The sequence below is a fragment of the Typopeltis vanoorti genome, chromosome 3 (assembly GCF_054136105.1).
Source record: "Typopeltis vanoorti isolate ZY-2024b chromosome 3, IOZ_Tvanoo_1.0, whole genome shotgun sequence".
Taxonomy (NCBI): domain Eukaryota; kingdom Metazoa; phylum Arthropoda; class Arachnida; order Uropygi; family Thelyphonidae; genus Typopeltis; species Typopeltis vanoorti.
In genome coordinates this window covers 168974921-168989305 of record NC_143551.1, presented here as the reverse complement: position 1 = coordinate 168989305, position 14385 = coordinate 168974921, and the positions used below count along the sequence as shown (strand labels likewise).

The window sequence follows — 14385 nt, the reverse complement described above, 5'->3', positions numbered from 1 at the left end:
CTGTAAACTGTATAAGGCAGGTGTGAGCAAGAGAATGAAGATCTGGTTCTTCATTCAGACATATTCATGCAGACATATTAAATGAGATTAAAGTACAGTTTGATGAGTTTTGAGTGTGATGATGTATAGCCTCCTCAATGAATTTTTTGACTCTGTGGATGTCTGGTGTTAATAATAATACTATGGCATTAATAATAATAATATGCTATTGTATGCGTTGTGTCATTATAAGCGCTGCTGAAAGATAACTCTTTTTTTTTCATAGTTTAATTAATAATATTAGGTTAACTCATCGTAGTTTATGTTTTATATGTGTATGTAATTCACTGAGTTATTTAGTTTGTAAGTAAACCTTTTATTTTTTTCCTTTAAATAAGATATTGTTGGTATAGCACCAATGCATGATAGAGCAATCATGTCATCGTTGAATGATTTGAATTTATGTGATTCTGTACAGTGCAGCATGTGTGTGAGAAGTATTCATCATGAAAGATATAAGCTTCGAAGGAAGAAAGATCACATGGCAGAAAGGAAATGGAATTTATACACCTACTGAGAGATAATTACTTAGTCAACATGTGACAGAGGGGAGGGCCCTCAAGTGCAGGGGTATTTGAACTGGTCTTAGGATCAGAACTATCCATAACCAAGGTAGCCATACAGCCTCCGATTGGAGAAAGTGATCCAAAGAGTCCCAAATCAAACTTTCTCCAGTCGGAGAAAGTTTTGATTTGACATTGCACAATATGAGGAATATTCTATCAAAAAAGGATATATGTGGAACTACAAGGCAGGTGATTATGAGAGGCTTAGGAGGAAGCTGAAAACTGTACCATGAATAAATGCCTGAAAGGGAGTGATGTTAATAGTTCATGAGAGATGGTTAAGGGTCATCCAGAGGTAGGGGCGTGCCAGTAGTTTCCGGCGCCTGTGTGCAAAACTTTAGTTGGCACCCCTATCCCCTCCCCCTCCAATAAAAAATCACTTAAAAAACACGTTTTTTTAAAGTATTTCCTCCGCTTTGGCGCCTTTACTATCCTGGTGCCTGTGTGCCTGGTGCATCGCACACATTGCACATATGGCCGGCGCGCCCCTGTCCAGAGGAAGAAATATTAAATTGCATACCTAAGGCAAGGAGAATTAATCAGGTGGAAGTTATATAGATGAATAATATCATTAAATATGAGCTACAGAAAAAGGAAATGCTGTGAGGGTATATAAAGAGAAATGTGACCAGTAAGCTCATGAACATACAAGGAGCAAGAAAGGAAGTTGCTGTTGCTGGCCTGGCTTAGTGATTAATTAATATAGCTGTTCTCTAAATAACAGGCTGCAGGTTTGAATCATGCTATAGGCATAGTGGTTTTCAACTGTCTTTAGGCAGGAGATAAATTTAATTATTGTAAGACCATAACCATACTGACTGGAGACCTTCTGAAGTGGGGTTGAAAGAATTTCATGTTTGATCTCTCTCTCTCTAGAGCAAGGTTTCTGTATCAGGTTAAAAAATATACACTGTAAAAAGATAGTAAAAAAAATATGTAGCCATTCTTTTGTCCAGATTCTTTGTATGCCATACCACATTTTTTTATTTATTTTATTTTTCCCACAATTTTAAAAAATGTTTCAATTTTGATTTTAAATGTAAAATTAAAACATGGACTAAGTACAAGATTCATACTTTAAATACTTTACATGCATGCTAACAGACCTATATTCTTCTTTACTTAGATGGGCGAGAATGTTACAGTCATCTTCTTTCATCAACCTGAATGCTGCACTGAGATGATAATTTTCTAGAACTGCTCGATCATTATACAAAAGTGCTGTATCAGATCTGTTGGAGAGTAAAAAGAAATATTAGTTGATTATGTATATATTAAAACAGTTTCTAGCATTTTAATTAGAACTCACTACTTATACAATATTTGGTTGCAGGCTTGTGAATTGCACTTTTTATTTTTCTTTCTTTCTTTTCCAGACAGTTTTATGTGCATTAAAGTACAGAAAAGTTTAATACAAGCAAGTTACTAAACTTGCTTGAATTAAAATGAATTTGGTTTATAGCAAGTTATAAACAAAAATACATTCTGTAATAGTTTAAACCACTTTGTGATAAATAATTTTTATATGAATACTTTTTTAAATTTTTGTATGCTAAGGATTATACTACTGATGATTAGAAGAGGAATGTTCAATTAGCCGATGATGGTAAATAAAACTAATGTACAGATGTTGCAGAAGGATTTGAACTAGCTGATACTGGGAAAGAATGATGATTATACGTTTAATATTGCAAAATTTTAACCCACCCCCACCCCAAATCATTCCTATATTATTGATATACAAATAAATTAAAGAGCTGTGGCCCTAGTACAGAGCCGTGAGGTTCTCCAGTAATCTAGATTCCACTCAACCATATACTATTCCCTGGTGTTTGCCTATCAGCCACCACCCTATCCATGCTGATTGCTTCATAATCCATTGTCATTTGCTCCAACTTTTGTAATAGTTTTCCATGTGGTATTCTGTTAAATGTCTTTGCAAAGTCCAGCAATATCATGGTGCAGCCATTTCCTTTATCCAATTCAGCTGCCAGTTTATTATAAAATGCGAATAAAGTACTAAGACAGGACCTACCCTTAACAAAGCCATGTTGCTCACTGTATCCCTATCCACCCAACTGTTGGATTTTGCCTTTAACAACTTTTCCAATACTTTAACACTTCTGATATATTAATTGGTCTATAGTTTGCTACTTCTGTACTAGCGCCACCTTTATATAATGGAACCAACTTCTTACTATCTCTTTCCACTCCCTTCGAATCTACCAGAGCTCCAACTTAGATTGAATAACTTCATCAGAGGCAATGCTAATTCTCTTGCACATTCATGTAGTCCCACTGCTATCACATTGATAGTTTTCAATATGTGAAACACTTAATGTTGGTCTACTTCAATTTTGGCATGCATCTCTGTCACATCAGACTTTAAAATCTCCACTTAGATGATACACCTTTACAAAATCATTACTCAACTATTTCTTTTGTCTCTGTCACCTTCCTACTATCAGCATTGATTAAAGTCATCCTACAATAGTCATTTTTTTCTCTTACTAGCTTCATAATAAAATAAAAAAATAAATAATAATAATAATAATAAAAAAACTCTTTTGGATTTTTTTTGGCCTGCTTAGCTAATTTTCTCACATAATCTGATTAGGCCTTTCTTACCATACTAGCCACTCTTCTTGCTTGCACTTTGTACTATTTATGAGTATGCTGATCACCTTTTTGTTTATATTCCCTCCACAGTGTTTTCTTTTTATTTTTTAGCTCCCGCTTTATATCTCTGCTTATCCACTTAATTCCCACATGGTTTATTCTCCTGATACTGCTTCTCAAACAATCTCTGACTTTGCAACGAGTTGCCGAGTGTTGTACCACCTTACCCCAGTCCTGAAGATACTTTCAGTGCACACACACACACAAACTTTACAGTCTGAAGTAGTTAAGATATTACCAAATATAATTACTACTAGCATTCACTAAAATAAAATACTTATTTATAGAACACATGCAGTACTGCATGTAATATGCACTGCTCATATTAAATTGCTGAGAGGAAATTGCAAGAAATTCATAAAGCTATGGATGTGTGAGTGTTAATTAATGCAGAAAAATTCATCATCATGAGTAAGAACAGGAAGTTATTTTACCTCCTCATAAGTTCTTGATACAACTATATCTGAACTACTATGCTTAGAAATTATTACTTAGGTCTTTGAGGGTTATGGAAATTGTGAAGATTCAGATGTGGGTAACCAAGACTGTAAGGCCTGTAGAATGCTTATTATGAAAATAGTATAGATTGGCTGATTGCACAATTTAGTTAACAGACAGAAAAGAGGTACTATGATAGAAACATTCAAGTTATTAAACGGATTTTATAGGCCAGATCCATAAAAGGAGTAAGAGTATGGTAAATAAGTATGACTTGTAGATTTTCTTTTTCTTGAAAGTCATCAATGAAAGAAATGGGTTTATCAGACTGAATTATGAATTATTATTATTATCAGTAGGAATTGACAAATTATACCAAATCCTTCATGGTGAAGAATTTATGGAGACACAAATATGCATGTTTGAGTAATTACTTTAATTATAATTAAGAAAATAACACTCAATGTTTCGACCTCTATATCGAGGTCATTATCAGAAAAACATACATATGCACAGAACACAAGCTACATGACACTACACAAAAGTAAGATAAATCTAAATACTTTGTTAATCGTTTACATGAGCCTGACCTCTGGTTAAAAAATATATATATAATTAATAATAGCTAGCATAGCTAGTGTATTCAATCTCCAGCCAAAAGGCTGCAGGTTCAAATCAAGGCATGGGCATGGATGTTTGTGATTGCGAAAATACTAGCAGTCAAGGTGGTCAGTAGATAGTGTTGGCGTACAGGTTCGCTGTAGTTGGTGGAGTGAGTGGCGGAAGTGGAGAGTTGTGGAGTGGGTGTCCTGCCTTGATGAGTCTTAGGACTCTCTGGAGGTGTCACGTAATAATAATAATAATAATAATAATAATAAATAAAATATAAATTAACAAAATAAAATAAATTTTACATATATCAATAATATACAGATACTAAAAATAACCTCTTTAAATAAATAAAAATAAAGTTGGGAACTGGTCAAAAAAAGCCTTTTTTCACCGGTTCCTGAGTTAGTCAATCTCTGGCACAGGCAAGCAGGTTTTTTCTTCCAGAAACTCGGGTGTTTTTCCCCCATAAACTCAAGAAAGTGGACACATACAACCCACACTATTTCAAACATTAAAATATTGTGTTAGGATTAGGGAACACGAGATGGCAGCACTTGTTGAGCCATCTCTTCACTGTGTGCTGCTTAAATTAGTGATAGCCTTGTACCCCTATCTCTGATTGGCTACTAGTGGAGATTGAACTGCCCATTGTCTCCAAAAGTTAAGGCTAAAAACAGTCATTTGATTTAAATGACTGTATATTGTATTCCTTGGGAAACACAAAGGCGGGGGGAACTTTTCGACAGTACAGCAGTTGCAGGGATGAAGGAAGAAAAGAAACTTGTTCTGTGAGTTTCAAGGTGCACTGCGAAGGGATATTGAGCAGCAGCTGCATGTGTTCCAATGAACTTAGTACTAGGTGGGGGAATTATTGATGCTGTTTCAGATGAACATTTCTTATTGCAATATTTAGAATACACATATTGTGGAAAAAAAAAGGTCTGTGCAAAGTGTGTGTGTGGGGGGGGGTGAGTTGGTAAGAGATGGATTATTAATAAGTTTAATTGCTCTCCTCTTCATTGAGTCAAGCACTTTTAGGGGGCCCACCCCCTATGTGAGAGCAGTATTCAATAGCTGGACAAATTTGTGATTTGTATAAGGTTAACAACTGTTCAGGGGTGAAGTAACGTCTTGAGCAAAAGAGAAATCCAATTTTTTTAAAAGCTGAGGATGCAATGGTTGTGATGTGATTATGCCAAGAGAGGAATAAACACGTAAAAAAAAAGAGAAATCTCAAATTGTGTGGAAATTTGGGTTTTGTCAAAAATTATACTGAGAGAAAATGGTTCTTTTCTATGAGAAATAAGATAGTACTGAGTTTTATTAGCACTGAAATTGATGAGGTTATCTGAACCCCATTAGAGGATGGGTTGAAGATCAGAATTAAGGGTGGTGGTGGTGGATGTTCTGTAGGTTGAGGTGAGTTGTGTAGAATGAGGTTTATGAAATGAAAAGGAGAGCAATGTGCTGTCATCTGCAAAATTGTGTATTGGGTTGGAGGTCAACTGAACTAGGTCATTGATATATAGCAGGAAGAGGATTGGTGAGAGGACAGAACCACCACACATAGTGTGCATCCAGACAGAAAGCTGGCAATCCAACTACAGAAGCTGTGAGACAGATCAAGCAATGGTAGTTTGCTTAGTAAGCCTTTGTGCCAGACCTGATCAAACGCTTTGGAGATATCAAGTGCAATCACCTGGGATTCATCAAACTTCTCCATGACATTTGTCCAGAGATTGGTGATATATTTCAGCAGATCTCCTGTTGATCGGTAGCGATGGAATACATATGGGGGTTGTTTATTAGGTTGGTGCCTTCAAGGTAGTATAGGAGTTGGGAATCGATGATTTTTTCCATTACTTTAGACCAGCGATTTTTAAACGGTGTGCTGCGAGATTTGTGAAAACAAATTAATTGAAAGAAATAATGTCATAATTTGCACAATTATTTGTTAATGTCTGGTCTTCCATGCACACCTGAAGTTCCCTTATTTATATTTTACGAAACTTACCGTTGATGAATCGGTTTAAAATTGTGTGTTAATTAGTTTTAATCTTTTGATAAGTGTGTTCACAAATAACTTCATTGTATTCTCTTATAAAGTTAGAACTTTAAAATCTCCAGACTTCAACACTGACTATGAACTGCTAGCAGCAAAAATTAAACTAAAATTCAAATATCGTAAATCACAAGCTCCTATCAACAAAGTGGACCTATCAAAACTGAAAGAGAAATCTATGCAAGATAATTATCAGACACTAATAGGAAATGAGTTTAGAAGATTATCCTATGACAATATAGAAAATACATGGAATCAAGGTAAAAAAAATTGTTACAAGTACTGCAAGAAATATACTTGGCACAACATCAAGACCGAATCATGAATAGATAACCCCTGAAATTCTAAATACTTTAGAAGAAAAAAGAGCAGCGAAGCATATATTAAATATAAAAAAATACAGAAGAAAATAAACAACATTATAAGAATCTTAAAAACAAAATTGATAAAATGTGCATATCTGCCAAAAATAACTGGTTGGAAGAAAAAGCAAAACTGTGCGAATAAGCTAATAAAAGAAATGATAATAAAACGGTATACAAAATTATCAAAGAATTAACTAAGATCTATAAAGATAAACCATTAACAATGAAAGAGAAAAAGAATCTGGAAACTGGGTCAATACAAAATATTAAAATAATTTAGAAGGACTACTATCGAACATTATTTCAAAAAGAACAGGAGGAGGAAAGTATAACAGGAAAGATGATATATGAAAAGGCACCACCCATAACCTCAGCAGAAATTATAAATGCAATAAACCAAATGAAACTTTCAAAAGCTACAGGTAAAGATGAAATATCTATAGAACTATGGAAATATGGTGGCAAGGAAGCCATTAATTTCTTAATGAATTTATTTAATCAAATTCTTTAAACTGGAGTAATTCCAACTGACTGGAAAACAGGAATTATTATACCAATTCACAAAAAAGGAGACAAAAGAATATGTGAAAATTATAGACCCATAACACTCTTAAGTCATAGTTATAAACTATTCATTCGAATTATACAAAAGAGAACACAGGTGCTTACAGAAAAAATCATAGAGGGAAACCAAGCAGGATTAAGGCCACATAGATCCACTATAGACCATATCTTCACCATTAATAATATAGCAGAAAAATATTGGGAATACAACCTGCCCATATACTGTTGTTTTATAGATTTTAAGCAAGCTTTTGATTCAGTTAATAGAAACAAATTGATTACTATCCTAAAATACATAAAAATGGATTCTGATATTTTAACATTTATTACAAATTATTATGGAGACATGACAGCTCTTGTTAAAACAAACAACATTAAAACCGAGAATTTCAGAATCAAGAAAGGTGTAATGCAGGGATGCCCTTTCTCACCTTAACTCTTTATCATCTTCCTAGAAGAAGTCTGTAAAACCATAGCTGATGAACCAGGTGTAAAAAACAATGGTACCAACATTAATCACATAAAATACACGGATGATATCATTATTTTAGCAGATTCTAAACCACAACTAGAAAAAACTATTAATATTTTAAATGACTCTTGTAAAACTTATGGTATGAAAATAAATCTTCATAAAACAAAAATAATGAAGATAGGTAGAGAAGAAGAAAATATTTCTATAAATCTTGAAAATCACCTGCTGGAACAAGTTAATAAATATGTTTATCTTGGCAGTCTTATATCTAGTAACCTCAAAAATAGGGAAACAGCAAAACACAGGCTAAACCTAGGTTGGACCAACATGAATAAACTAAACAAAATATGGAAAAATAAAAAAATCCTAACGAGTCTAAAATTAAAATTATATAAAACAATTATTATCCTAATGGCTACTTATGCTTCCGAAGCCTGGAGATTAACTCAACAACCAATCAAAAAACTTCAAGCATTTGAAATGAAATGCCTCAGAAAAATTAATAACATCCACTGAATGCAACACAAGACTAATGATCAAGTCGGAACAGATTTAAACTTCCCAGATAATATAATAGACACAATCATTAAGCATCAACTGAGATGGTTTGGTCATATTCATAGAATGGCCCCTCAATGCATATTTGAATGCATATATAGGAAGAAAAAAACCTAGAGGCAGACCAAGAAGTACTTGGATAAAGTTGCTGAAAGAACATTCACATCTACCCAGCTATAGAGTCATGATTGAGATGGCTAAAGATCATGATAAGTGGAGAACCTTTCTTCTTAGTGGACTCAACCCGTTACCAATCGGATGAGATGATGATTCTCTTATTTTAAAGGTAACTGGTAAGAGTTCTTTTGTTTTTTTTTCATTCACTTAATTTTATTCAATAGTATTCCTTTAACATGAATAAATTTGTAATAAAAAAACGAAAATCTGAAGACAATGAAGAAAGTCGAGAGAAAAAAAAAAAAAGAAAGAAGAAAGTGAAGCTAGTTTTGCCTAGCACATCAGCAGTTGATACCATATCTAGTACTGGTTCTTCTAAAACTAAATTAAAAACTAATGTTCGCCATTACGACGAAAATTATTTGCCATTTGACTTTATTTCCAGTCAAGAAGATCCACCACGTCCTACCTGCGTAGTTTACAGCAAAAAATTAGCAAACAATGCTATGGTTCCAAGTAAATTAAAAAGACATTTACAATCTAAACATTCTCATTTGAGTGAAAAATCGGCTGAATATTTTAAAAGACTTGTACCGGATAAAACTATTCAAGCAAAAAGATGGACTAAATTTGTAACTGTGTCCGAAAAAGCTAGTTACGCAATTGCAGAAATTGTTGCTAAAAAATGAAATCTCACACAATTGCAGAATCTGTAATTCTGCCAGCATGCTGTAAAACATGATTGATAATATCATGCTTGGCTAGGAATATGAAAAAGAGATTTTAAAAATTCCTATGTCAGATAACACCATTAATCGAAGTATTCAGGATTTAGCCAAAGATGTTGAGTTGCAAGTGGTATCTCACATTGAAGAAGCAAATATGTTTGCTATTCAGTTGTATGAATCAACTGATATAACTGGTAAAGCTCAACTTCTAGCCTTCAGTAGATTTATTTATAAAGAAGATATTGTAGAACAGTTTTTATTTTGTCGACCACTCCCAGAAACAACGAAGGGCCAAGATATTTTTGATGTTGTTCATAATTACTTTAATTGCCATAACTTGTCTTGGGATTCTTGCATCAGTATTTGCACGGATTGTGCCCGCTCGATGTCAGGAAATGTAAAAGGATTTGTTACACTGGCTCAAAATAATAATCCTAGAATTATTTTTACACACTGTTTTCTCCATAGAAAGTACCAGCATCAAAATCATTGGTGCCTGAACTTAAAAAGGTACTAGACGAGATTATTAAAATTGTCAAAAAGCCAGGCTGTTACAATCGAGATTGTTTGCAGCACTATGCTCCTCAATGGAAGCTTCTTACACGCAGCTATTAATACATACAGAAGTGAGATGGTTATCTCGGTTGGACGAGTTTTATCAAGATTTTATGAACTAAAAGAGGAAATTCTAATTTTTTTGTTGACAGATTTGATAACTCAGATTGTTGACAACTCAACAATCTGAGTTATCAAATTTTCTTGGCAACGAGCTTTGGTGCAGTGAGGTTGCATTTCTTGCTGATTTATTTCAATCTTTAAATACACTTAATAAAAGTATGCAGGGAGAGTGTGAAAACATTCTTACTTCCACTGACAAAATTAACGCATTTAAGAAAAAACTAATGCTTTGGGAAAAAAGAATCAGAAAAGAAAATGCAGTAAATATGTTTGAACTAACGAAAAACTGCAAACTGAATGAAAATCTAATAGATCTAATTTTGCAAACCTTAAGATTACTAAATACAAATACTGAAAAATATTTTCCCTCACTTGACATATCATCCTTCAATTGGATAAGATCCATTTGTCTTAAGCGTGTGTAGGTTGGGAAATTTAAAGATTACAGAAGAGGACGAATTAACAGATATGAGAAATGACAGAGGTTTAAAACTAAAACATCCAACAATAGATACTACTTTGTTTTGGTTATCTCTAAGAAGTGAATTTCCCAATATTACCAAAAAAGCAATAGAAGTACTTCTTCCATTTGTGCGAATCAAGTTTTTCTGCAATGAATATTATTAAGAACAAAAATAGACTGCGGCCGGAAGCCATGGAAGATGATTTAAGAGTATGTCTATCTAAAATTCGACCTTGCACAAAAGACATTCAGAAACAACATCAAGCTCAGTTATCTCATTAAAATTACTGCAGGTGGGTGCATATTATTTAATACATTTAATATTCATTTGAAAAAAATCAATAAACATTTTAAAAATAATTTTGAGTATTGTTTTTCTTACTCAAAATGTCAAAAATATAGTTTAAATCTGTTTCGAGCGAAAAGGATTAGTTAATATCTTGTGTGTGTAAATCAATCAAAATTATGCCTTTTTTTTGCCAGATTATCTAAAAAAGTAAAAGAGTATATTTTTAGTGTGCCACAGAATTTTAATAATTAGTCTAGATGTGCCATATTATGAAAAAGGTTGAAAATCACTGCTTTAGAAAGGACTGAGGTGAGTGAGATACAGCAGTAGTTGAATGGCAGTGACTTATCGTTCTTCTTGGGGAATGGGTTGAATATGGGCCAATTTCCAGGCTGTGGGATAAGAGTAAGAGCATGTGTGTGTGTGTGTCCGCGCAGTTAGCCTAGTGGCTATGGGCTTCACAACCATATGCCTGGGGAAGGAGTGTCCTAGGTTCAATTCCCGTTGGAGACATGAGGAAGTTTAAGGATTTTCCTCAGCCATAGCCAAGTTAGCCAGTCTTGGGCGTGGGCAGCAGGGTTTTTTCCCCCTAGTTTATCTGGGTTTTTTCATCCTGCAAGCAGGCAAACCGGCCCCTTGAACACACACGGATACAGTCAGGAATATTGCCCTTAGGGGATGCAGCAGAGGAGTGATGAACCGGCTGCATTAATACACCAGTAACCCCCTCATTAGGAGGAGACTCAAACCGTCTTAAACGGATGAGAAAGGATAGGATATATATATATATATATATATATATATATATATGCGAATTCATTTTTACTCGGTTGGAATATTATGAAAAAGTTTTAATGACTGTTACCGAGAGATAAAAAGATGACAAATATATTTAAAAAGATACTACTAGTTTACTAAGTCCGTGTGGTTAGCCTAGTGGCTTTGCGCTTTGCAACCATATGCCTGGGGAAGGAGTGTCCTAGGTTCGATTCCCGTCCACGACGTGAGGAGCTTAAGGATCTTCCTCAGCCATAGCCAAGTTAGCCGGTCTTGGGCGTGGGCAGCAGGGTTTTTTCCACCAGTTTATCTGGGGTTTTTCATCCTGCAAGCAGGCAAACCGGCCCCATGAACACACAGGTTACAGTCATAAATACTTACGGCAAGGAAGGCAACGGGAAACCACCTTGCTCATAATCATCTCTCCCTAGAATGGTAGCATATAGCTACCCTCCCAAGGCCGTATGGCAGATGGGAACCAGAAGTTTACTAGTTTCGTTGAATAGATCAACATCCTCAGGTATCACAATCAAAGAAATATATAAAAAAATTACAGAGACTTAAAATTGTAATAACTGTCTTTTTATACTTGTTCTGTTATTACAATTTTAAGTCTCTGTAATTTTTTTATATATTTCTTTGATTGTGATACCTGAGGATGTTGATCTATTCAACGAAACTAGTAAACTAATAGTATCTTTTTAAATATATTTGTCATCTTTTTATCTCTCGGTAACAGTCATTAAAACTTTTTCATATAAATATATATATATATATATATACAGGCGACACAGGATAGGAGTCAGTTCTGTTGCACAAACTTTCAGGACAATTGGAGGAATGTCATCACGGTCAGGAGACTTTTTTGTGTCTAATTTTGACAGTATTTTTCTGATCTTTTTCTGGCAAAAGGATATAGGGAGCATTGTATGTTGGGCATGTGGAATGGTTGGAGGGGGGTCATTTACCATTGTCCATTATGCATGCATTGGAAGCAAAGTGTGTGTGAAGCCAGGAGATTGGCTTTTTCTGTAGGTGATGATGCAATAGAGCCATCTGGGTATGATAGGGGTGGGTATACTGTTGGGCAGAAGTTACAACCAATTGCTTTGGTGAGAGACCAAAAGGCCCAGCTGCCATTTGGACAGGCCTAAATTTCCTGCTTTTTTCTCTTTCGAACTCAGTTTTGTATTGATTGTTTTTTTGTTTTTTTTTGCATCTATTTCAGGCTTGAGTATAAACTCTAAAGGAGGATTGAGTTCTTGATTTGAGCTAGTTGTGGTATGTTTGGTTTTTCATTTGTACAGCCTTAGCGAATTCTTTGGAGAACCAGGGTTTAGTTAGGGAATGGCAGGTCAGAGTAGTGTGGGAAATGTATGTTTCCATGCCAGGGAGGATTACTTTGGCAATAAGTTTGGTGCATATGTTTGGGTTGGAAGGTCAGAAGCAATAGTCCGATCATTGGAATGAGGCATAGAAATAGCGGAGGCTGTCACACTTGGCACTGTTATAATGTCAAGTGCTAAAGTATATATGGCAAAATGGTAATGCCTTTTATTTGTTTATTTAACAAAAGTGTGTTAATGAAAGTAGGGGCCTGAAGTAAAGGAAACAGTATAAGATAGTCCTAGGCAGAAGCACAATGTCAAAGCAGATGCAGCAAATTATAAGCCAACCAGTCTCTATGTTCTATAATGAACAGAATAGCCTGATGTTGTTAAAGAAAGATCCTGTTGTAGTAATTTGCTATCATTTAACAGTAAAGGTAAAGTTATGGCAAAGCTGGATGGGGGCAATGAATATACTATGATATTCCTGGATTTTGCTAAGTCCTTTGACAGAATACCCTCATGGAAGATTACTGTATAAATACAAATGGACATGGAGAATGAACTATAGGCATGGATGAGGGAGAGGAACCTACTGACAAGTATTAAACGTAGGATATGGAAGGAAAGAGTCGAAGAAATTGAAGATGACTAATGAAAGAATATATCTATTTGTTTGCTGTTCATGCAAAAATTAGGTAAGTTAATAAGGAGAAGTTCTGATATTAGAATGCCTTGTAAGAAGATCTGAACCAATGTTGCATTGATAGGCTATGCCCTGAGAAACTAACGTCTAAGGATCTTAGATTTATGGTTAATAAGGAATTCAGTTTAGGGATCTACATTCCACTGACAAGAATGATGCAAGGGAAGTGGCTTACTGTCATGTCTGTTCTTCAGCATAAGGGCTCTGGTTTCTTCTCTCCCTCTCTTCTCACATACAGTGTGGGTTCTCCCACTCCCCTTCTTTCAAGGACATGCAAAATATGGTGTAAGGAACCATACCCATTTGAGAGTTCAGCAGTAAAATGGTACTGCAGGCCAGTCACTAGTTAGTGCATGAGACCAAATCTGATAGTAATGAACCTGGAGGCTTTCCAATCAGTTAGTGATAAATCCTGCTACCACTTACTCTGCCAGCTAATGGCTGGAGGTATGTAGAGATAACTGTCAAGATCATGTGTGGTCAGGAGACTGGATTCCCTTTGTGTGGGCAGCATTATTATTATTATTATTATTATTACCTAAGCTTCCAGGGAGTCGAGGGATCATTGAGGGAGGCTATAAATCGCCCAAACCAGCTGTCATACTTTCTCTTAAATTGATTCCCACTAGATGCGTTCCCTAACCCTAAAGGCAAACTATTCCAATCACTTACTGCTCTGTGAGAGAAAAACCTAGCTTTTACCTCTTTCTTAAGTGTGAACAAACTTAACTTCAATGGATGTGCTCGTGTCTCTCCCCACCTTTCATAAACAAAAAATTTCATCAAACAATATCCTATAACAACCATTCAAAAGTTTATAGCCCTCCATCATATCACCCCTTTTTCTCCTGTTAACCAGAATCTGTAATCCACATACTCACAATCTGTCCTCGCAAACACGCATAATTTGTCCTCAATCATAATTCCTATTCCACCATAGT

General features: G+C 35.0%; 1 protein-coding gene across 1 annotated transcript in view; it reads right to left on the bottom strand.

The window, feature by feature from the left end:
• LOC150108734 (dual specificity calcium/calmodulin-dependent 3',5'-cyclic nucleotide phosphodiesterase 1A-like) overlaps nt 1-14385 on the bottom strand; it is a 663448-nt gene that overhangs the window by 105580 nt on the left and 543483 nt on the right. Inside the window, exon 10 of the mRNA XM_090416188.1 lies at nt 1712-1837. Coding sequence (XP_090272314.1) covers nt 1712-1837 — 126 coding nt within the window. The remainder of the gene's footprint in view (nt 1-1711; nt 1838-14385) is intronic.